The sequence below is a fragment of the Adiantum capillus-veneris genome, chromosome 1 (assembly GCF_014529385.1).
Source record: "Adiantum capillus-veneris isolate H3 chromosome 1, ASM1452938v2, whole genome shotgun sequence".
NCBI lineage: Eukaryota > Viridiplantae > Streptophyta > Polypodiopsida > Polypodiales > Pteridaceae > Adiantum > Adiantum capillus-veneris.
This window is the reverse complement of record NC_140931.1, coordinates 181,908,491-181,930,913: the sequence shown is the minus strand read 5'-3', so window position 1 is coordinate 181,930,913 and position 22,423 is coordinate 181,908,491. Positions and strand designations below refer to the sequence as shown.

The 22,423-nt window shown below is 42.0% G+C and overlaps 1 protein-coding gene across 2 annotated transcripts in view; it reads right to left on the bottom strand.

The window, feature by feature from the left end:
* Positions 1-17,243, bottom strand: part of LOC147466116 (uncharacterized) — a 70,323-nt gene extending 53,080 nt beyond the window's left edge. The window contains exons 1-7 of one of the 2 annotated variants that reach the window (XM_086523999.1): positions 17,087-17,243; positions 16,755-16,991; positions 1,959-2,048; positions 1,688-1,867; positions 1,420-1,623; positions 952-1,338; positions 780-874 (exon numbers count right to left, since the gene is read on the bottom strand). In XM_086523999.1, the coding sequence (XP_086380125.1) occupies positions 780-874; positions 952-1,338; positions 1,420-1,623; positions 1,688-1,867; positions 1,959-2,048; positions 16,755-16,982 (1,184 nt within the window). In that variant the 5' untranslated portion in view covers positions 16,983-16,991; positions 17,087-17,243. The remainder of the gene's footprint in view (positions 1-779; positions 875-951; positions 1,339-1,419; positions 1,624-1,687; positions 1,868-1,958; positions 2,049-16,754; positions 16,992-17,086) is intronic. The other variant, XM_086524005.1, reaches the window with a different exon arrangement.
* Between the last annotated feature and the right edge of the window lie 5,180 nt (positions 17,244-22,423).

Here is a 22,423-nt window from a genome sequence, read left to right as displayed (position 1 = left end):
TCATTTAGAAGCAGAGAGGAGACGCTTGAAAAAAGCAAACCCTCTTTCTTTGTTAAATATGTATAATGTATCATGTTCTGGTGGAGTATTAAACTAGGAAAGACGCCTAATCTCCTATAGCTTTTTCCTCAAAAAAGTGCTCCTTCCTCCGCTGGTCCTGCTCCAGGAGGGCCAACAGAGAAGGACTTCTTCCCAGGCTAGAGAAGCAAAGACTAATCCAAGCTTCACAGAAGCATGTGGAATATTTGATGAGAAGTGAAAACCCCACCTTGTGGCAGACTTCTGACTTGAAGACTTTATGGTCTCAGGCATTAATAACATGAATTCGAGAAATTCTACCAAAGTCCGGTATCCTGCAACGTGGACCGGTTGGCAAGTCATGATATAAGCAAGCTAAAAAGACATAAACATAAGCTCATGAAAAGTTGATAAAAATTCAAGTGATTACTCCATATCTTCTGAAAGACTCAATTCAAAAACGATCACATTGCAGAACAAAATAAATGATAAGAGTGACTCGGAACAAGGTTCACATAAGAGACAGAGAAAGTTGTGGCTGGTATTGCTCAAGGCAATGGCCTCTTTATCGTCATGTGACTTTAACACAATGACACTGAGAAACAGAGGACAGGTTACAATAGGTCAATATGACCCAACACCCATGCTAGGTACCAATCATCACAAACACTGAAGTATACAAAAAGTTTCCACTGCAAAAGACTTCCTGGATGTGTTACATCCACTAAGAACAGATGGAAATAAACAGTGATTTGTATAACCTAATGGCAGCAATCCTCCTTGGCTGTGTGACAACAATGCGAACCTCTGCACCAGTTCCATTCAGCTCATGGTCCTCTAGAACAAACTGTGGGACCTGCAATCTAGGATTATGTAAGCGTGCCAGATAACAAGCAGTATGAGATAGAAAAAGGAGCAGAAAAACTAAATAACCTGAGTTGTTTTGCCTGATCCTGTTTCACCTGTTAAGACAATTACTTGATTCTTGGCTATCATATCCACAATCTTTTGTCTCTGCCTCCATAATGGTAGGGATTGGCGTACTTGCCGTTGCTCTGTGAGCAATGAAGAAGACAACCTGTTTCTTGCTTCCTGGCACAATGCAGCACTTTCTGCATTGAGGTACTCTCTATTACTATAGCATGAAGGTAAATTAAACACCTCTTTTTGTAGAAGTAAATCCTGTGCTTCATCAGGAGGCAATTGACACTGCCTCTGAGCAAAATCATTTTCCATTTCTAGGTGAAGCCTGTGAAGAGCGTCTTCCATCAAGGCAAGTTCTTCATCTCTAAGACCAACAATTGCAGGGTGTTCACTCTTCTGTAAATCATGAGCACAGCTTCTAAGCATCATGTTCATCCCATCATGCATGACACTATAAGAGTATGCTTCTGGAATTACCTGTTGCATGTGTAAAGCCTTACTAAAGCTGGCAGCCGGAGCCGCACCAGCATCACCAGGCTTATGTAAAAGACCCTCCTGTTGAAGCTTTTCACAGGCACTATAGCAACAGGCACGCTCAGCCTCTCCTTTATTTCGACCCTCTCCGACAGCAATGAAGTTTGCTTTACCCGGAATAGGAACAACCAATTCAGCAACAAAAACCTACAACTACTTTCCAATTAGCTAAACAATAACCTCGTTTCAGATCAGAAAATTAAGTACAGACCTTTAAGTGATCTGGCCCTGAAGAGCGCAGGCTTATGGGCAACGGCTTTGCATTGGGTCCACAACAAACGCTTCGAAAAGAAGCACTTCTAATTAGGATATTTTTTGGATTTTCTCCCCATCCAACATCAGCGCTCGGTGTTGCATTGCTGTTGTAATCGCCTACTAGAAAATCCAGTTCCTAGAAATCAAAATTCACTTGGTGTCAAAAGAATGAGAGCGATTGAGAACCACATGCCTTAATGGTTGATGTCAACACACTCCTTGCTCACATTCAATTTCTTGCATGCGTCAACAGCAGCAATTCTTTCTGCTTCTTTCTTTGTTCTTGCTGATCCAGTGCCCCAAGCTTCTCTCCCATCCTGTGACATAGAAAGCCCCTTCTCAAAATATTAAACTTTAACGTTCCTTTTTCTTTTTGCACAAAAGAACAAATTCAGACTATATTAGATTTATTCAATATGTGCCGAAGCTCTCGCCGCACAAAAGAAGTCAGCCTCACCTGCGATACAAAGAGTACCAAATGCAAGCCTCCAAGAGTGCATACAGAGGGGATCCACACCAGTTACCATGAGGTAGCATTGTAGGCCCATGTCAACCCAATGCCAAAAGAGTTGAGATGACCCAAGGAAACGTAAAGAACTTGACAGTGGATCCACCGTAAATGAAATCCTTTCACAGAAAAAAGTTGGGACCGATGGTGGTGAATAATACGGGTAATCATAGGGACTCCAACTGTGGATCCAATGTAAATGAAATCTTTTCACAAAGGAAAAGTAGGGACCGATGTTGGCATATGGAGTCCAGCTATATAACACGGGAGTGGGCAACGAAGGGCGTGCAAGTGAAAGTCCTGCAGGCTGTAACCATCTGTCGAAAAACACCGCCAAGTGGAATAGTAGCAGAATCTCCCAGATGTTCAGTTGAAGCTCTTGAATTGTCAAGTGTCGGAAAGTGTAACACCAGTGGCATAACTCGAGGCATCATGAAATTTAAGAACAGTTGAAAATCCTGTATGTATGGCAAACTGTGTCCAGAATGCTTCCAAAGCAAATTCTGCAACTCCCTGACGAGAAATCGTATATATTCTTCAGATTCCAAGGCATCTAGTTGTCAGTTGGTAAGGACCAGTTTGCTTGTCAGAAAAGCAAACAGCTCAGCTCTAACATCATTGAAACCGGAGGGCACCACGTGCCAACGAGAAGATTGACTTGAACAGACTTGGCACAACCAGAACAAATCTGCAAACACTTAAAATACCCAAATTAAAAGAGAACTTAACACTTGAGACTAGACATGGAGTGGCTTCCACTCCTAGATGCACTGGCACCTCAAGTAGGCAACCATTGCAATATTTCTTTATACTTGAGTTGCACACAACTGCCAGTGTGAGCTCCGATGTCCACCAGATGATCCAAGAGCTCACACAAGGCCTTCGTTTTAGGCATCATCGTCTTGCTTTTCAAGGCTCAGTGACTGATATCTTTGTAAAATGTACTAAATTGGCGGAGTCTGGTGCATGGGTACATAGAGTCAGTGTCTACTAAAGAAAGTTTCTGTCCTTTGACTGTTTTGCAGGCGTAATCAAGGGCAATTACAATTATTTCAAGAGGGGGGAATGTCACAAAGTGATGATGTGGCATGCCCAATTCAAAGATAAGTGGCCGGGTAGATAAGAGGAACTAAAACCAGAAGAACTAAACCAGAAGTGTGGTCCAAGGGGTTACGGTTTTTTTATTGAAAACTTAACCGACCGAGGGACCTAAACCAATTAATCAAAAGCTTGATCTCTGGGCTGAAGTTCCGTAAATTGCGTTGATGTGGTAGACTATACGGATTTTCAAAAAACGCGGTGACAGCTTTTTGGTAGTTTTATATGGAGTTTTTGGAGAAGATGCTTTTGGAATCAAGTGCTTTTGAACATGATGCTTTTGGGACTCTGCTTTTGGGCATCCCTTGTAAGTTTAAAAGAGCTCAAAGGGCCACTCTTACGAAGAGCATCTAGACACAGAGTCTCAGGGAGAGGTGGACCCTCAGGAGTTGTACTTTGCGAAGAAAGATAATAAAGAAATACCAAAAGTTGCGCCAATCTCTTGGGCCAGTGTGTCTAGGCGCAGAACTCCGCCGTGCCGTGTTGACTCTCTGTAATTAGTTAGTCTATAGCAGAACTACTATTTTCTACTAATGAAAAGAAAATTAATTTTTATGATTTTTAAGACTTAATGTGCACATATGAATTAATGCATTCATAGTTACGAGACAAGACGTACGGAGTTTATGACCATTATGAATTTTCCCGTCGTCCGGGCAGTACAGAATAACCGGACACAAAACAAAGCGCGCTGGAATGACCAAGCACATAAATGAAGATGGGTTTCTAAGAGCACCGAGAGCATTCTCGGTCACAAATAGATTAATATGTTAAGTTCCGGGGACGCCCGAGTAATATTTTAAGTATTTTTAAATGTTCATGTCCCGGTTATTTTATGCAAGAAATTACCTCTCGAGAAAGTCTGTAAAGTTAAATGCATAAAAATGTGATTCTAATGTATGTTTTTGCAGGGAGGGTCAAAAATCTTTTAAAATTGGGAGGTTTTAAATGTTTTGGCCACTTAATGTGAAAGGGTCAAAGTTTAATTAAGGCCCAAACTCAAAAACGTGGAGACTTTTCCAGAGCTAGCGTGGGTTATTTTACGAGCACTTCGTGGGCAACATGGAAGGATTTACATGCGCACACACTTGGTAAAATTGATCGCCAGCACAACCCCTTGCCTATTGAAGGTAAATTGCCACCCCTCATAACATATAAAATATGTTTACGATTTTTAGATAGAGTAGAAGAAGAGAGAGAACAAGCTAAAAATTGTTTTGTAGAAGTACACAGAGAAGGAAACATGAGGGTGATGAGACCTCTGTCTCACACATAGATCTCATCCTTCTCTCTCTCTCTCTCTCTCTCTCTCTCTCTCTCTCTCTCTCTCTCTCTCTCGTTGCAATCCGGAGCTGAAAGTTCTCTCTCTCTCTCTCGTGTTGCTATCCGGAGCTGAAAGTTGAACGCAGCTAAACGAGCATCGAAACAGCGATTTTCAGCCAAGAAGTTGTATGGAAACGAGCACCGGTTGTAGACCTACGAGCCGGAAAAAACTGTGACGTACAAGTAGAAGGGAAAAGAATCAAGTCAGTCTATTGGGCTGCAGGTAAGTAAATTTCAGCAAGCTCGCTATTTCTTCTAGAGTATGGATGCATAAGCATAAGGAATTTTCCGTTGGGTTCGTAAGACCCTCAAAGCGGTAGGGACGCCGGTCCATAAGAATAAAACGATTCAGTAAGAGGTGAGAACCTTGCTTCCTCTCAGATAGAAAGAATATCATTTCTTCCTTTGAACAGAAGGATCAGAAACGGGAGGGATTGCCGGTTTATGTGCTTGTAATGGAAGATTCCCCATTAATAAAGATTATCTCTCTAGGGGGGGGACCAGCCCGTCTTCTGGTCCCCAATGTGTTGTCTGTCTCTTGAGTATAGATTGAATGTGCAATTTGAATTTCATTTAAGTGTCCACTAATTTAAATACAAACGCTTCTGTATTTTGTGACACTCTCCATCTCTCTCCCTATTTAGGTTCATTGATTTTGCAATTTCTATTTGTGTGTTGCTATTGATTTCTCGCTTGGAGTGTCCAAGCCTATAACATGCAAACACAGAGTGGCGGAGTTTCACTCCCAGATCACTGGCCCCAAAAACCCTGGCACCCCTTTCAATCTCTCTTTTATATTGCTTCACAAAGGTACAAATGCCGGGGGAATCGCCTCTGCTTCTGCAAACCTGGAATACCGAGTGAGGCCCCTAGGCACATATTTAAAGGCCCTTGGCCTAGAAACATCTCACAAAAAAAGTTAGGTTCCCCAAAAGCATCAATTTCTAAAAGCTTGCACCCTTTGGGCTGTTCCGCAATTCACAAGATTTTCTGTATAGTGCCACGTCAACAAACAACTCCACGATTTATGGGATTTTCCGTACAGTCAGCCATGTTAGCAAGGTTCTACCTTTTTAGGGTTTTCCGAATAATTTAGCCACATCAGCACTTTTTAGGCTTGCTTGAGTCTCGGCCGGTAGTTCACTGTTGGGTCCTTTAGGTTCCCTAGTCCCCTCTTGAAAGAAGAGTAATCATCCACAATTAGACATGCGAACTCTATCAGATTCTTTAGTCGACACTGCCTTCATGCATACATGCCAATGCCCATCATTCTCAAACCACACATTCTCTAGCATGCATTACACCATACAATTCCACAACGAGATTTTCATTCAGTCATCTCATCCGCACCAGAGTTCTTAATATTCCAACGTAGAAACATTAGCCATCACACCCAGACCGCCCTAGACCCATCAAGGGGTGTCTTGATGCACTAAGATCACATACCCAGGCAATCTCACCCAATTTGGAACATTGATGCACTAGATTCATGTGCTTCACAAAATGTTTTACGATGACACAGAGTTCACATGTGCAAACATATAACATAAAGACATCCAGATTCAACCAAACGCTCCACAGACCAAAACGTGCATTGTACAAAGGGTTCAAAGTACAACTAAATGCTCCCCAGCCTGAAATCTATGTCATTCACAGGGTTCCAATTACAACCAAACGCTCCCGAGACCACAACTTGCGTTGCTCAAACGTTTTCAATTACAACTAAACACTCCCTTGACCACAGCCTGCATTGTTTTGGGGTCCCAAATACAACTAGACACTCCCCTGACCACAACCTGTGTCGTCCAAAGGTTTTCAAACAACATTGAGACCCACATTTAAACCAGAATCAAACAAACTCAATCATCACCAAGACGAGTTTAACACGGAAAAATTCTATTTCTAACAAATTTCAAACAGAGTGCAAAAAGTATCTAAATACAAAGCAAAACTAAAATCATTCGAGATTGGTTTTCTGTCAATTATCTCGAACTTCGAAGGGCGATTGGGTTGCCATCTTGGATCAAAGTGATATTCTGTTCCAAATTTGGATGGTAGCATTGTTCTTGTCATGCCAAGGCATGCGCATCAAAATGCCCTAACTTCATGATGTGGAAGTCTAACTTGCCGGGTTACCCTTCAATGGTGACAAGAACCGCACTAATTAGTGGGACAACTATGCTAGTATCCCTGTAGCTAGCGTATCCTCATGCCTCCAACAAACTAGTCATACTCAAAGTCCATTTGTTTGAGGAACTCTGAATAGATGAAATCTTTCCATAAGCTGAAACCGGCCCGTAGGGCGGTAGGCGTTGGCTTTCACCCGAAATTCTTACTTTAGACACACAAACAAAGCACTTTGCAAAGAGAACCTGCGACGGGAATTAACACTTAAATACACACACGGCTCGAAAGCTAGAATGCTCCGAGCAGACGCCGACAACCTGTAGGCCCCAAAATTGGCGCCCCTTTCAGTGTTTCTTTATTCTTTAACAGAGGGAATAAAACCTGTGAACTCCTACAAGTTGCCCCGCACAATCTAGGCTAAGAAACACCTGTTCTGGCCCGATTTCGACAACATAACTGAACTAGGACGCTTCACAGTCAGTATCCCCACTCAATAGGTGACTTTCCCGACACATACGGACACTTTGCAAAACCTGGCGAAAATCTGCAACACGCTGAATTCTCTGTTTTCTGCCCCGAAAATGCGCCAGTTCACCTGTACATCGGTCCCCTCACGTCCCCGAACCTCCTAGGGGTATTAGGGTCCGTTTAGGGCCAAAACCCTAAACCTGCAAAAATAAACAGCAGGCTGTAATTCCCTGTTTTGGGCTCCGTTTCGCGTGCCGGTCGCATCTGTAGCCAGACCTCAAGCTCCCGCACCTGTAGGGCTACTTGCCCTTTGAATCGGACGAGATTTCTCACGTGAAACCTCTCCGAATTCACCTGTACCTGCGGGGGATTAGCCGCTAGCTAATCCAGTACTTGTGCAAGAGGCTCTTGCCTAGGCAATCGCGCATGAACCCACATAACTGTACATTGGTCAAATGAAAAGCCCACTAGTGGGGCATAACATACTGCTCGTAGGGGAGAGAGAGAGCAGTGCATAGAATGCAGGGCATCACTCCTGGTACCGCACATAAGAGGGAAAGGAAGCACTCCATAGCTCTTAACTTGTGACAAAAGCTGAAAAATGAGCCTTCCTTCTCTAAATTCAGCGCCAACTCTTCCTTGCATTGGAAAGTGCACAAAAATGTGACACTTGGCGCATTTACAAGCATTTTCCTGTTTCGGGTTCGCCGCTTAAAAATATCCCAACTGATCACCCAATTGACTTCGCAACAGGGTTGCAAAATGTTCTCCTAGTCATACCGGAGGTAATGACGCGAACACATTTTTCGGCCCAAAATAGCAATTCCCTAAATTTTAGGAGATGCTTCCGTTGGGCTCCAACTGGTCTTCTGACCATCTATCCTCATTGGGACCGCATCCAAAAGTGCAATGTGGCCCAACTGTCGGATACTTTCTGTTGGTAGTCACACCTTGACTTTAGGCCTTTATTAAGTTCACTTCCTAGTATCTACCAACTTGCTAAGTGCGACGGGGGGACCTATATGATCTTGCTCTGAGCCTAGACATCCTCTTACCATACGAATTCTAGTGCCGACCACTACCCATCGGCGGGTGAAACTACCGTTCACATTGGCCATGCAATGTCCGACCGTTTGCTACTTCAAGAAGAGGGTCTCAAAAATAAAACAAAACCCCTTGGAAAGAAACCAACAACTAAAGTTAGCAGTTGCCACGTCCTCGTGACATAGTTAACAGTTGCCACGTCCCCGTGACATACCCCCCTCTTGAAATCGCACACGTCCTCGATTGCATACCATAAATACACGCCACTGATGATCTTGTGCTATCAACACTCTTTTATCATCGCATGTATCTGCAAGAAAGGTCATAACATATAGATACAAATGACTTAATGAGGCCTTCATACTTTTGTCATTTCCATCTATTACACTGATTCATATGTACATTTGATGTACTAGCTCTATCATTACCCCTCCTTTGCACACGTTCGATTGGGGCATAAGTAGGTTGTAACCCAAAGGCTTCAAGGAAAAGCTGCAATACATTTGGTGACTCTGACAATTCATGCTCTTCCATCCACTTTGCATCCATAGGCGGATAGTTCTTGAACTTCACCAAATAGCGTCTTGCAACTTGTCCTTTAACTTTTCTATCCTTATGTGCCAAAACTTGCTCAGGTACCAGGATCTTATCAAGTTCTTCAACTTCTGGCTGATCCTCATCTGACATATCTTCTAGCACATCACCCACAAAGGGTCTTAGAGGACTCACGTGAAACGCATTATGAATCTTCCACGCATCAGGCAATTTCAGCCTGTAAGCCACATCGCTGATCTTGTCAAGCACTTGAAAAGGCCCATAATAACGCATGCTGAGCTTAGGAAATAGCCGTTCCTTGCCCTTTATCTTCTTTAACCTTGCCTTTTCGAACCTTAACAGAACCCAATCACCAGGTGATAATAGCAATTCACGACGGTGACGATCAGCAGCCTTTTTCTGCTTTGCCTGAGTTTTCTCCAAGGCAACTTTAATTTTCTTATACATCTCATCCATGTTCTCAACATATCGATCTGCCTCAAAGATCTTGTCCTTTGTATGCAAAATGGGAGGAACGTTTTTGCCGCCTTCAACAATCTCAAAAGGTGCTTTGCCAGTAGACGAATGCATCGTATTATTGTACGCATACTAAAGCATAAGGCAAATACAGTTCCCATTTGCCCTTATTATCTGACATATAGCATTTCAGCAGACCTAAGACAGTGGGGGGGGGGGGAACTAAATCACTTTATTTGCTATTAAACAAAACTAGATAAAACAAACCATAATTCAAAATGTTGTTAGAAAAGGCATAAGCAAATAAGTTGAAGCATCTTATTTGACTAAAACTTGAAAGTTGAAACAAGTACTCAGCCTCAAACTAACAAGGATAAGACATCTCAAAGAGTTAATCATAGAGATTAGACTTCACACAACAGCTTCTAAGGAACAAATTCGTAAGTCCTAATGTAAGCTAAATACTAGAAATGAATAGTACTACAAACCTACCAAGGAGATGCTGAAAATAACCAAAGAAGTACAAAGATCCAAACTTGACAATATGTGACCTCAACTTCACTGCTTGTCCAAACGGGAAGAATACAATTATCACCTTTATCATGCATAGCTTGGACAACAACTATGACATCCCTACTCATGTCATCAGAGCCCAAGAGTAGGTGCGGGTTCGTATAGAGTTCATACATGCTTTGAACATACTCTGTAAAACCAACGAACTGAGTTTCTGAATCTATCACCCTCTGGAGGTGATGGGCATACTCAGCCATGATAAAGGCTAGCATTTGTCAAGCAAGAGCAAAAATACTAGAAGCATTAAAGTTCTAAACACCGAAGTAGTGTTTTACTAAGTCGAACAAAATGAGAGAGTTCATTTACTTGTGCTAAAAGCACTACCATATCTTCCCTTTACGGGTAAGAGGTGTGGACTCAGAAGGTACTCAAGCTTAGTAAAAGCTTTTCATTGCTTGAAATCTCGGAATGGTTCCTTCGTAATGTCCTACCGCAATAGCAAGTAATCAGTTGGAGAACTACCGGATACCAAAACGATTAGTGACCTTCCGGAGGGTCTTCCATACAAAACTCAGGAGTTAGATAGAATTCCTTACTCCAAAACTTTCCCGGATAACAACGCTTCCTTCTAGAAGAGGCAACAAAAATTTACTATTTCCTTTGTTCAATGGTGCCCATCCCACTACACAGATTACATTCTTCGTACACTTCCAAATTGTATTGCTGACTCCACCATCCGCTGCAAAGCTTCTTGCAAATATATCTGCATGCTTCTATGAAGTTCAAGTAAAAGTCCATCGTGACTCGTTGAACTTCTTCATCAAAGAGGTTCGAGAATGGAGCCACCTTGATAAGAGTGAACCAATGCATGTTCACGTAATCTGTGACTCACTCATGCTCCTTTTGGGAAAACCGAACCCAATCTTCTCCGATGCCTTCCTCAAAGTGGAGAGGGAAAAATTTCTCAAAAAACTCAGGTCTTTTCTTGAGTTCCCTATAAAGCTTTGGTATACTACCAAGTACTCGCAATCCCCTTGAGGTGCTTGGTCACATGCCTCATCTTCGACTCCTTTGAGAAATTGCCGTCAGCAAAGGCAACTTCAAACTGTTGAATGAAACAGGTAGCTTTTGGGACATCTCTCCTTCCCTCGAGAGTCAAAAGTATCAAACTTGACTAAAGTGTTCTCAGGTTGAGAGACCTTCTTTATATCCTTCCCGAAATAACCGGATTTCTTGGCTATGGTTTTGGACTTGGTGTTCATGGGTATTATGAAAGAGGAGTGAGGTGGAACTATGGATGATAGGGAAAGTTCTTTCAGACTTCTCCAAATCAAAACAGGAGAATTCGGCTCACTTCTGGGTTCTGAAGGATCTCAAGCATTCCGCTCCTCGAATTCTCTAGGTTCTTGAGCATTGTGCTCTTGTAGCCGTCTCAGAGAATCCCATGTCTTGTGGACATCCTGCAAAGAGGAAAATTTTTCCAACTCTGCGAGCTTTTCCTACAGGTCTTGAAGTTATGCCGCCTGCTTGCTTCTCCCTTGGCTTGTCATGGCTTTTCCATGTATCTTTCGAGAGTCATCCTCCTTCACAAAGAAAGAGAGGAGACCATGCTCTATTACCAATGTCACAAACGGGAGCCAATAACAATATCAAATATACTTTTGATAAAGACTTTATCATTTAGTGTTGAAGCCAATTGATATATATATATACATATATATGTATACATATATATATATATATATATATATATATATACATATCTATATGTACATATATATATATATACATATATATATATATATATATGTATATATATATGTACATATACATATATATGTATATATATATGTATATATATATATATATATATATGTATATATATATGTACATATATATATACATATACATATACATATACATATATATGTATATATATATGTATATATATATATATATGTATATATATATGTACATATATATATATATATATATATATATATATATATATATATATATATATATATATGTCCATATATATGTAGATATGTACATATATATCTACATATATATGTACATATCTACATATATATGTACATATATATATATATATATGTCCATATATATGTAGATATGTACATATATATCTACATATATATGTACATATCTACATATATATGTACATATATATATATATATATATATATATATATATCTATATGTATATATATATATATATATATATATATATATATATAGAGAGAGAGAGAGAGAGGAGATTGACACCGTATTGGGACCAGAAGATGGGCCGATATTATAGCAGAGAAGTCTATCCAAACGTATTACCACGTTCAATCTAGATCAGACCCGATGGCACTCGGAAGCCTCAGCTTCCTAATCTCAAGGCAAAACCCTATTCCTAAGAATCTATGTTCCTTGCTCCCTCAAGAACCAAAGTTCTCGCCTCCGAACGTCACCTTCCATACTCAAGGCATGGCATCCCTAAAACTCTTTTCCGACTCTATTTCCAGAGTCCTCTTTCATAGAAACCTTAGCAGTAACTCTACTTTCTTGGACGCGAAGTCCTTCCTTGGGAATCTCAACTCCCCAACTCGAGAGTCTTACCACTCTCAAAATTGTGGATGTTGTCACAAACTGGTGTGGCAGAGCCACCCGGACAAATACACACTTGCTGACGTGGTATGACCACCCGTAGATGTGCTGACGTGGACGAATAGTACGAACTGTCCGCAAATTACACGACAAATGATGACGTGGCAGTCTGTACACGAGCACCGGATTTTGCGCTGACAGGTGCCACGTGGCAACAGTTCGGATTTCCCTTGTAAGTATAAAAGAGCCCTAAGGGCCTCACTTCTCAGTGCATCTGGACGCAAAGTCTGAGAGTGGAGGACCCTGCGGGAGTTATACTTTGCTCAAAGATTAATATAAAAGAAATACCGAAAGGGGCGCCAGTTTTTGGGGTCAATCTCTCTGGGCACGGAACTACGTTGGGCCGTGTCGACCAAATTGAACTTTGTTTTAAAGTTGTGAAGTATTTTAAGTGATTCTCTCTTGTGTCGCCACAGATTCTAGACTTGGGGTGCCCAAGTTTGTTACAGTGGTAGAAGAGCATCAGGCCTGTGCATATCGGTCCTACTAAAGAGGAGACAGATCACTTGGGCAGAATTTTTGGAAATTGTTATAGAAGAATCTTCATGCCCCGACCCCGGACCTAGTAGCCACGCCCACCCTTACTTCATCGCGCATCAGGCGCGCTCCCATCTTCATCGCTCTGTCTTACAGGGCATAAGCCATAAAGAATCCTAGATTAAACATGGGTTCTCGTGGAGAATCTGGCAGCGATAACACCTTTGGGTGGGCAAGCAAACAGTAAAATCCGGCGCGGGAACTGAAGAAAAGAATGAAGATTTGGGCAAATTTTCATTCTTGATGGAGAAGTTTGCCAAAGCAAAATACAAGCATCCACTACAGGTTGACATGGGTATGAAAAAATTGATGAAGTACTCCAGAGACCCAAGAGTTGCGAAACACATGAACATTACCCGATTGATGAGATTCCCTCGAGATGGCGTGAGGCCATTGATTCCCCTCTCAGGACGATACGAAATCTGAAAGGACAGACGAGTGCAGAAAAGCGGAAGCTTTACTCGCAGGAAGAGCTAGAACAGAATTGTTAACCAGAAGATGAACTCGATACTGGAAAGGACACTGAAAGAGATACTGATGTACTGACAATCTGAGTGTTTGTGACAGATAACCAGAAATACGAGCGAGGAACTCGCTTCTGCGTGGATTGGAAAGCACAGAGCTGGACATCCACTCTTTTACAACGAGGTGAGCCATCTCCTTGCGTGTTTTGCAAGGAAAATCAAGGATGAGATGGTGAGATTGTGAGCGACGACAACTCCGGAATGAATCGGATATCCTTTTGATTCGAAATAAGAATGATGAATTTGAATGAATGAATGATGACGTATATTGAATGATTCTAGTGCGTCAAGATCCCCATATGAATGAGATGACTAGATACTGTGGTGAGCGCATCAATAGTTCCTGCAGGATGAGATGGCTACACAAGGATCTAGGTGCATCAAGACTTCTGGACGGATGAGATGACTAGATGATTGAAACACTCCGTTCAGTATGAACTAAGTGAAGAACTTTGAAATAGGAATTTCCGAAGATGATTATTGATTTATGAGATTAATGTTGTCTGGAAGAACTTGCTAGTTGTGTACAGATAACAAGTGAAATCGATGTTGATGAATGCAATAGGGAGCAATAACCGCTCCAAAATGAATCCCATAAGTATCATGAATTTTGAATGAAACTAATATGGAAGAACCTTCTATCTGTGAACAGACAATAGGATTGAGAATGAGATGATGTTGATGATTTTGGAGCAGTGACAGCTTTCGAATGAACCTGATAACAAATCATGGATCACGACTGATTGAATCGAATGAATGATTAAACCACTCTGTTCGGTATGAACTTAGTGATGGATTGGGATCCCTGGAAAAGATTTCTCGCACACGACAGTGCTTGAGGCGACAGATCCTTGCACACTACAATGCTCGAGGCGAATGACTACTTGCATATGACCGTGCTTGAGTCAAAAAATCTTTATAGACATGATCGCAATATGGGATTAGTTAGCCCGACATCAATGAGGTCGGGAATGGATCTAGATGTGGTTACTAAATACGTTGCCGGCACTCATGGTCTGAGATTTGGAAAGATTTTTTTTTTGTGATTTGTCATGTGATGTCGAGTGATGTTATGTGATGTGACTGTCGTTTTGTACATGTGCTAGATGTGTTGTGTCTAGCGTGTCGGTATTAACAGTCAGTGTCTACTAAGACAGTTTATGGCCTCTGTCTATTTTTGCAGGCATAATCGAGGGCGATTACAATTCTTTCAAGAGGGGGGTATGTCACAAACTGGTGATGTGGCAGAGCCACCCAGCTAAACACACACGTGCTGATGTTGCATGATCACTCGCAGATGTGTACTTGTGGACAGACAATACGAACTGTCCGCAAATTACGCTGACAGATGGTAACGTGGCAAACTGTACGGCAGCACCGGATTCTGCGTTGACATGTGCCACGTGGCAGCAGTACGGATTTTTGCATAATGCACTGACATGGTGACGTGGTAGCAATATGGATTTCCGTAGTTTGTGCTACTAGCTTTTTGGACTGATTTTTGAGTTTAACTGCTTTTGGGACTTTTACTTTTAAGTTGGAAGCTTTTGGGGCTCTGCTTTTGGGACATCCCTTGTAAGAATAAAAGAGTCCTAAGGGCCGCACTTCTCAGGGCATCTGGACGTGGAGTCCGAGAGCGGAGGACCCTGCGGGAGTTGTACTTTGCTCAAAGATTAATCTAAAAGAAATACCAAAAGAGGCGCCAGTCTTTGGGGCCAATCTCTCTAGGCACGGAACTACGTCGAGCCATGTCGACCAAATTGAATTGTGATTTTAAAGTTGTGAAGTATTTTAAGTGATTCTCTCTGGTGTCGCCACAGATTCTAGACTTGGGGTGCCCAAGTTTGTTACAGATGTACTCCCAAATTCAGGGTGCAAAACCCTTGGGCTGATCTAGCTCTATTTCAACAGAGCGCTTGGAAACAGCAAAGGCTCATGCCTTCCCCTGCTCCTACTCTTTTGAGAAGTGGAAGTGCACCTACAAACAAACACTCATAGATCAAAACATGAAAAATGTTACTTGTGAAGTCTCGAAACTCAAAACGCAACTCGATTCTCGAAAAGCAACTTCCCGAAAGAGATCTCTACGCAAAGAATCCTCTCTTCCAATCCTACACAGTAAAGAGGTCTGTTGTCGGGTTCCTTCTCGTAAAGCAGCGACATCTACAACGTCTATAGGCTGAAAATAAAGAAAAACAGCAACTTGTCACGATGGAAACCATCTCCGTAAGCACCTCTTCGTGTGGAACTCGCCTACTTGGTCCTAGAGACATTTGGTACACCTAGGGCATCCATCGGAGTCCTCGACGGCGTCATCTTGATGGCTGAAATCTGCGGCAACATGTCATAATCTTTAGCGCTAGCTTTTTTCTTATGCCTGAGAGTGAGATAGACCTAGCACAACTTTCCGAGCAGCCACTCTCCCACCATGAGATGATTCGGAGGAATCTTGGGATTGTTGGCTGCCAATCTTGAGCACAACTACTCCGGCCAGCTCTCTACGAGTCTATTTTTCTGAATAGATTCGCTCTGATTGGATGGGAAGGAGACGTTGGCTATCGCTAAGAAGAGGTGGAGCGTGGGCTACACCGGCTAGCCAGCCAATTGACAGCCAAAAAGAGAGTTGTACAAGTAGGCTGTTGCCCCTGGTAGATGCTTTTTGGATGGCCGGCCGTCTTAGATGTTGCTCGTGCTAAGAGAGTCCGCTTTCATAGCTCCTGGCAGCCGACACGATTCCGGCAAGAATAGGGTAGAGAGGGGGCACCTAGGGCTAGAGAGAGAGAGATCGCTTTTTTTTCTTCTACTAAGAAGAGAGAAAGAGTGGGAGCGCCCTGGTTTTTGCAAGATCTCAATTTCAACCCATCATTGCCTTATTTACAAAGCTAAAAAAATTTACAACCTAACACTAAGGCCTTTGCCTCAGGCAAGCCAAAAAGGAAGAAAGGCGGGGGCGGCCGTTTGGGGGGGGGGGGGGGGGGGTTGTTGGTTAAAAATCGGTGCTTGACATCGTGGTGAAGCGGCTGTGCCAGTCACACCCACCTACACGTACACTACCACGCCGATATTTTTCCATCGCCGGGCCACACACCACACAGGCAACACGGACTTCATCCCACCTTTGATAGCTACTAAGAAAAAACCTACTAGATTCACCCACTATTAACAAATATAAAGGAAAGATGAAGAAAAGCACTTACAGGGAGAGGTAATTTAATGCGTGCCTCGTACAGAGGGTCTGCAAAAGAAGGAGAGCTGGCTACAGAGAAAGGAAGCTGCTGTTGCAGGATGCCACGGAAGATGGGAGACGCAGCTAGCAACATCTTGGGGTTGCCTTGCATCATAGACGTGATATATTGCGACTTCGCATCGCGTTTCCTTTTATTGTTGTCTGCAGCAGGTCCAGATCCTAGCAAACCCCGTTCCATTGATGATTGCTGTGGGTAATCAAGGCGTTGCAGATCAAACGGTGGCAATGCCTTGCACATACAACACATGCATGCGTCGCGCGAACGAGAAAAGAGAGTGTTACCTATCCGTTCGGCAGTGTATGCAGCTCAACGCGAGGAGCTTCCGCAGCACCAACCGGTACCTGCAGCTGCTTCCCGGCACACGAACTCTGGCAGAGATACGTAGGAACAATCCAGAGAGAGAGAGAGAGAGAGTCTTTTTTTGGTAAATTACATACTGGTAGTTTATTGGAGAGAATCTAATAATATCTCTTTCCTAGCCACTGGATGTGAAGTAAAACCCTCACCAAATACGATGGGGCGAAGTCGAACCAGGAACCTGAAAAATCCGAGCGTCAATAGTGTCGACTTCCAGGCACCCAACTTTTTAAAAAAATTATGAAGGCCCCCCCTTCTCTGTCGTGTGCTCTCTTTCTAGTCTGCTGCTCATGCCACCCCCTCCTTCGGTGTACGACCGTTTGTGACTCCGACTCGGCTGCCAGCTACTACTAACCATGCAACACACCAAGCCCTACCCCATCCTTCCTCCTACCTCGCATGTTCTTTTCGTATTCGACTTTCGGTTTGAGGGTATCTCGGGTAGATACCCACTAATAAAACAATTTGTAAATTCGTGACAACATACTAGTGGAAAATCTCAAAATGAGCAAAACCCACAGAAGATATCATACAAAGAATGCCCAAGTTCATAGTGAACAAAGGCATAGTTAAAACACATATGAGAAAAGGGGATACAATGATAGGTCAATCTCCTGTAGAGACATGTAGAGACTGTTACGAGACTAGGCACCCTCTTGTTGTAGTGGTTAGCTGCAATTGGGATAGTTGGCGTAATGGTTAATTATGTGTTGTCTATTTTTTTTCTAATTGAGTTGATGATGATGATTTTGTAGAGTGGAATGCGGGGAGTTGATGAAGAGGCGTCAAGCAATTACTCTTGGCCATTTTATATTTGCACAGTATTTTAGAATCTCATTTCAATAAGCCACTATGGCTCTGTAAATATTTGTATTGGGAACTCCCCTTATGGGTCATGCAAGAACTAATGAGCTTCACTCATTGACAAAAGTGAAGTGGTTGTAAAAGGAGGGGCCTCAATTTTTGGCACCTTAAACTCAAAAATAATATATTAAATACCAACTCCACAAGAGAGGTGCCGTGGAGTTTGGAGCTAGATTTTAGGCCTTTCTCTTTCAGATTCTCCTCTCTACTCTCTTATGCTATGTTCTATTTGTTGTGTACTCTCTAATTTAGTCTCCATCTTTTACACATCTCTTACACTCTCTTACAAGCATGTCTATGTCAATTCTATGTTGTGTGTGTGTGTGTGTGTGTGTGTGTGTGTGATAGTCTAGGTGTGTGTGTGTGTGTGTGCGTGCTTGGAAATTGGAAGAAGAGGTGGACAGGTTGATGGTGATGTTTTGGAGCATGTGTTGAATAGCTTAAGCCGTCGATCTTCCCCTCTTCTCCCAACAGTGGTATCAGAGCAAACAGGTTCAAGTTAATTGGCATCAGATTTCAATTTCAAGAAGGGAATTTCTCGAATTGACAACCTTGAAATTGCAATTTATCAAATTTGCAATACAAAGATTCAAGGAATTCGTGGAAATTGCAATTTATCAAATTTGCAATACAAAGATTCGTGGAAATTCAAAGCTTAATCGATCAAATTTGCAAAACAAATTTTGCTTCGTCGTTAATCGACGGTGAATCGGCAATTCATCGGCAACCGGTTCTCAACTTTGGCTTCAGGACAATCAAGAATGGCAAGCTGGAGAAAGAAGGAGTTAATTGCCTAATTTAATTAACGACGAAGCGATACAATCAACACGGCTACAGCTCGACTCGGGAAAGATTGAAGTCCTGAAGGATTTTGAGGAATTGTGAAGCCACGACAGAATTACAAGCTTCCGAAATTCAAGGGGGGACTTCAAATTTTACACTCGGCCCGATCCTCCTTGAGTTAAAAGCTCGAGTTTGCAAGCTATGGGAGCAAGTCCTTGGTCGAATTTTCCCCTTTTATTGACCACCATATAAAAGGCTGCAAATAGTACCAACAGGAGCGCCTTGGGAAGTGCATCGGTTTCTCCTTCTTGCATGCAAGCCGAAACGGGACCCCTCAATCGCCATCTCCACACAACTTGCTCGGTGATGTCGCTGTTCGGCATGCACGCTGCCATTGCATGAATTTCATACTTTTTTTACAAAAGTAAGGGCCTTAATTACAAACTGTGGCCGGCCACCCAAATTCCAACTTTTTCTTTCTTTTAAAAAGCCTCTTGCTTAACTCCCATTCACCCCCTTCTGCTCAAGTTCACTACCAAGTGAGCTACACCCCTTGCCTCCACTTGACCGGTCTTCCAACTCAATCGAGCCTTCCCCATTCGGTCACAAGGGGCTATTATTTTCCAATATTTTCCAAGAAGCTCGACTTTCCCTTCTTGCAAGTCACTGGTCGGCATTGGCATAGAGAGATTTCCACAATTGCCAAATATTTTTTGCAACGAAAATTATCGGCTCTTCCAACTTACTTCCTCCTTGACACCGACTATTTGAATGGAGCTGCAAATTTATTTACCGAGAACCCGAACATCGTCAAATTCACCAAAAAAAATTTATCACTCATTTGAATAACCTGCAGACTCCTTTTCTACAACTGATATTGTTGTCTTCTTTGCGGAGGATAATGGAGATCAGATGCCACGCGATTTGACTCGACTCGCAAACGCACCATCGGACTACTCTCTTTTCTGTCAATTTCCTAGCGCATCGCCATCCGAACCGGACGCCACCAAAATTTTTCAGCTAAGTACATGACATTTCTGTTATTTATTTTACTCTTTCATTCTACATACTGTATCTGTGAATATCACCAAATAGCCCTTTTTAAGCATTATCATTAAAAACAAAAAAAATTATTAAAAAAAGAGAAAAAATATAAAAATCACGCAATCATGGCACACCTTCCTCAGGCATCCACGATTGTGGAACAACTTCAAAATCTGCAACAGTCCCTCACATATGAACGCATGCGAAGGCAAGAACTTGAAGATAAATTATTGCATTCTGCACGCATTGAATCTGCACCGGCACCCAAGAAAAACAAAATTAGCAGAAAAGCCTTCACTGATTTTGATGGCACTAAAGATGCTAGCACGATTCTAGCATGGGTTAGTCAACTAGATGAATATTTTCATGATGAAGACTTCCCCGAGCGTGAAATGGTAAAATGTGCATCAAATCATCTCACTAGTAGCGCTGCATTGTGGTGGAACGCCACCAAACAGCATGGGAGAAGACCACGCACCTGGCATGCATTTAAAAAAGTGTTTTTACCCCACTTTTTGCCCACACAGTACAAAGCTAAAGCACGACGTCAATGGGATTTAATTCGACAGGGTCGAAATGAAGATGTACAAGGTTACACTGATCGTTTTTTGGAATTGTTTAATTCAATTGCAAGCTATTGAACATGTTAGTTGCAGGAAATTGAAGCGTAAATACATATCAAGCTTGACAGTACAAATTGGTACTGAGGTAGATATGTTCGAACCAGATTCTTTGTCAAAGGCTATTAATTTGGCTCTCAATGCAGAAAAGAAGAAAGGTGGACAACCCTCTCACACTGATCAACCTGCTAACACTAACCACAACAAGAGACCTTCTTTCTCTACTAACTTTGACAGAAACAAACACCAAAACCGTACTTTTTTCAAGAGGTGTAGATTCGACAATTCTCCTACTACTGCTCAACATCATACAAGCAACAACAACAATAGCACGTAGCAACGTGGCAACCAAAATTCTTTCAACCAACATCCTCCTCCAAATTCTAATGGTAACAAAAAGGTGAAGTGTTTTAAATGCTTTCAGTATGGTCACTATGCAGATAAGTTCCCAAATGGTCCTGCTAAGGGCAATGGTCAATCCCAATGGCCATTCCAATGGAGTCAACAGAAATTCAAGTCAAAAACCCTTCAACAACAACCACCCCAACGGAGCTACTCTTAACCTCATCGAAGATGCTACTCCCGACGACAATGTAAGTGGAAGCTAACTACAGTGAGGGATATGATCCTGATTATGATAACGATGACAACCCATCCTCATGTACTCTTATATCTCCTCACACTTTGTTTAAAGTGCAAGGCACCTTGCACTGTTAAGGGTGAAAGTGCCACCATTATGTTGGATGATGGTAGTAGCCATGATTTCATTTCCACGCGTTTGGCTCAACAACTATCTCTCTCTGAAATCTCATCACCTCACAAGGTCAAAACTGTTTTTAATAATCAACGTTTTAATTGTAAAACCCAAGTCACTGTTGAAATTTGCATTGGTGAATTTACACAAGCACGTACATTTCAGGTAGCACCATTGCATGGTCTTGATATGATTTTGGAAATGCCATTTCGTCATGAATTTGACCCGTTAATTAATTATAAAACACGTACAATGTCTCTCACTCATAATAATAAAAAATTATCCATCCAAGCAACACTAGCACATCAAAAATTTCCACTTCTCTCTCACACTCAAGCCAAAAGAGCAATTCGAAAACAGGGAAAAACATATCTAGTATTGGTAAATCAAATTTCTGCTGAAACTGAAATTTCACGTAACTCTACACACGATGAATTCCTCTCACAATTTAAAGATTGTTTCGTGCATGATCTGCCACCTGGAATTCCACCATCACACCCAGAAGACCACAAAATTGACATTATACCGGGTAGTGAACCTCCTTGTAGAGCACCTTATCGTGTAAATCCAACCGCACACAGGGAGATACAAACTCAAATCACTGATTTACTTGACCGAGGCCTAATCCGACCTAGTAGTTCACCATACGGAGCTCCAGTACTTCTTGTCAAGAAGAAAAATGGAACCTTTCGTATGTGTATCGACTACAGGGCTTTAAACAAGATCACCATTAATAATAGGTTTCATATTCCTAGAGTGGATGATCTATTAGACAAACTGAAAGGGGCAAACATCTTTAGCAAAATTGACCTTAAATCAAGGTATCATCAAGTCAAAATGTTTGAACATGATGTCTACAAAACTGCTTTTAGAACACAAACTGGACACTATGAATTCCTTGTCATGCCATTTGGTTTGACGAATGCACCAGCCACCTTCACATACATGATGAATTGAATTTTCATTAACCATCAAGATTTTGTGATTGTATTTTTTGATGACATTCTGGTATTCAGTAAATCTGAAGAAGAGCATAAACAACATTTAACACGTATATTTGATCTGCTTGCACAAAATCACTTGTATTTGAATCCTGAAAAGAGTTCCATTTTCCAATCTGAAATTGAATATTTGGGACACATTGTATCGGGTAAGGGAATACATGTCGATCCAAAGAAAATTGAAGCCATTCAGTC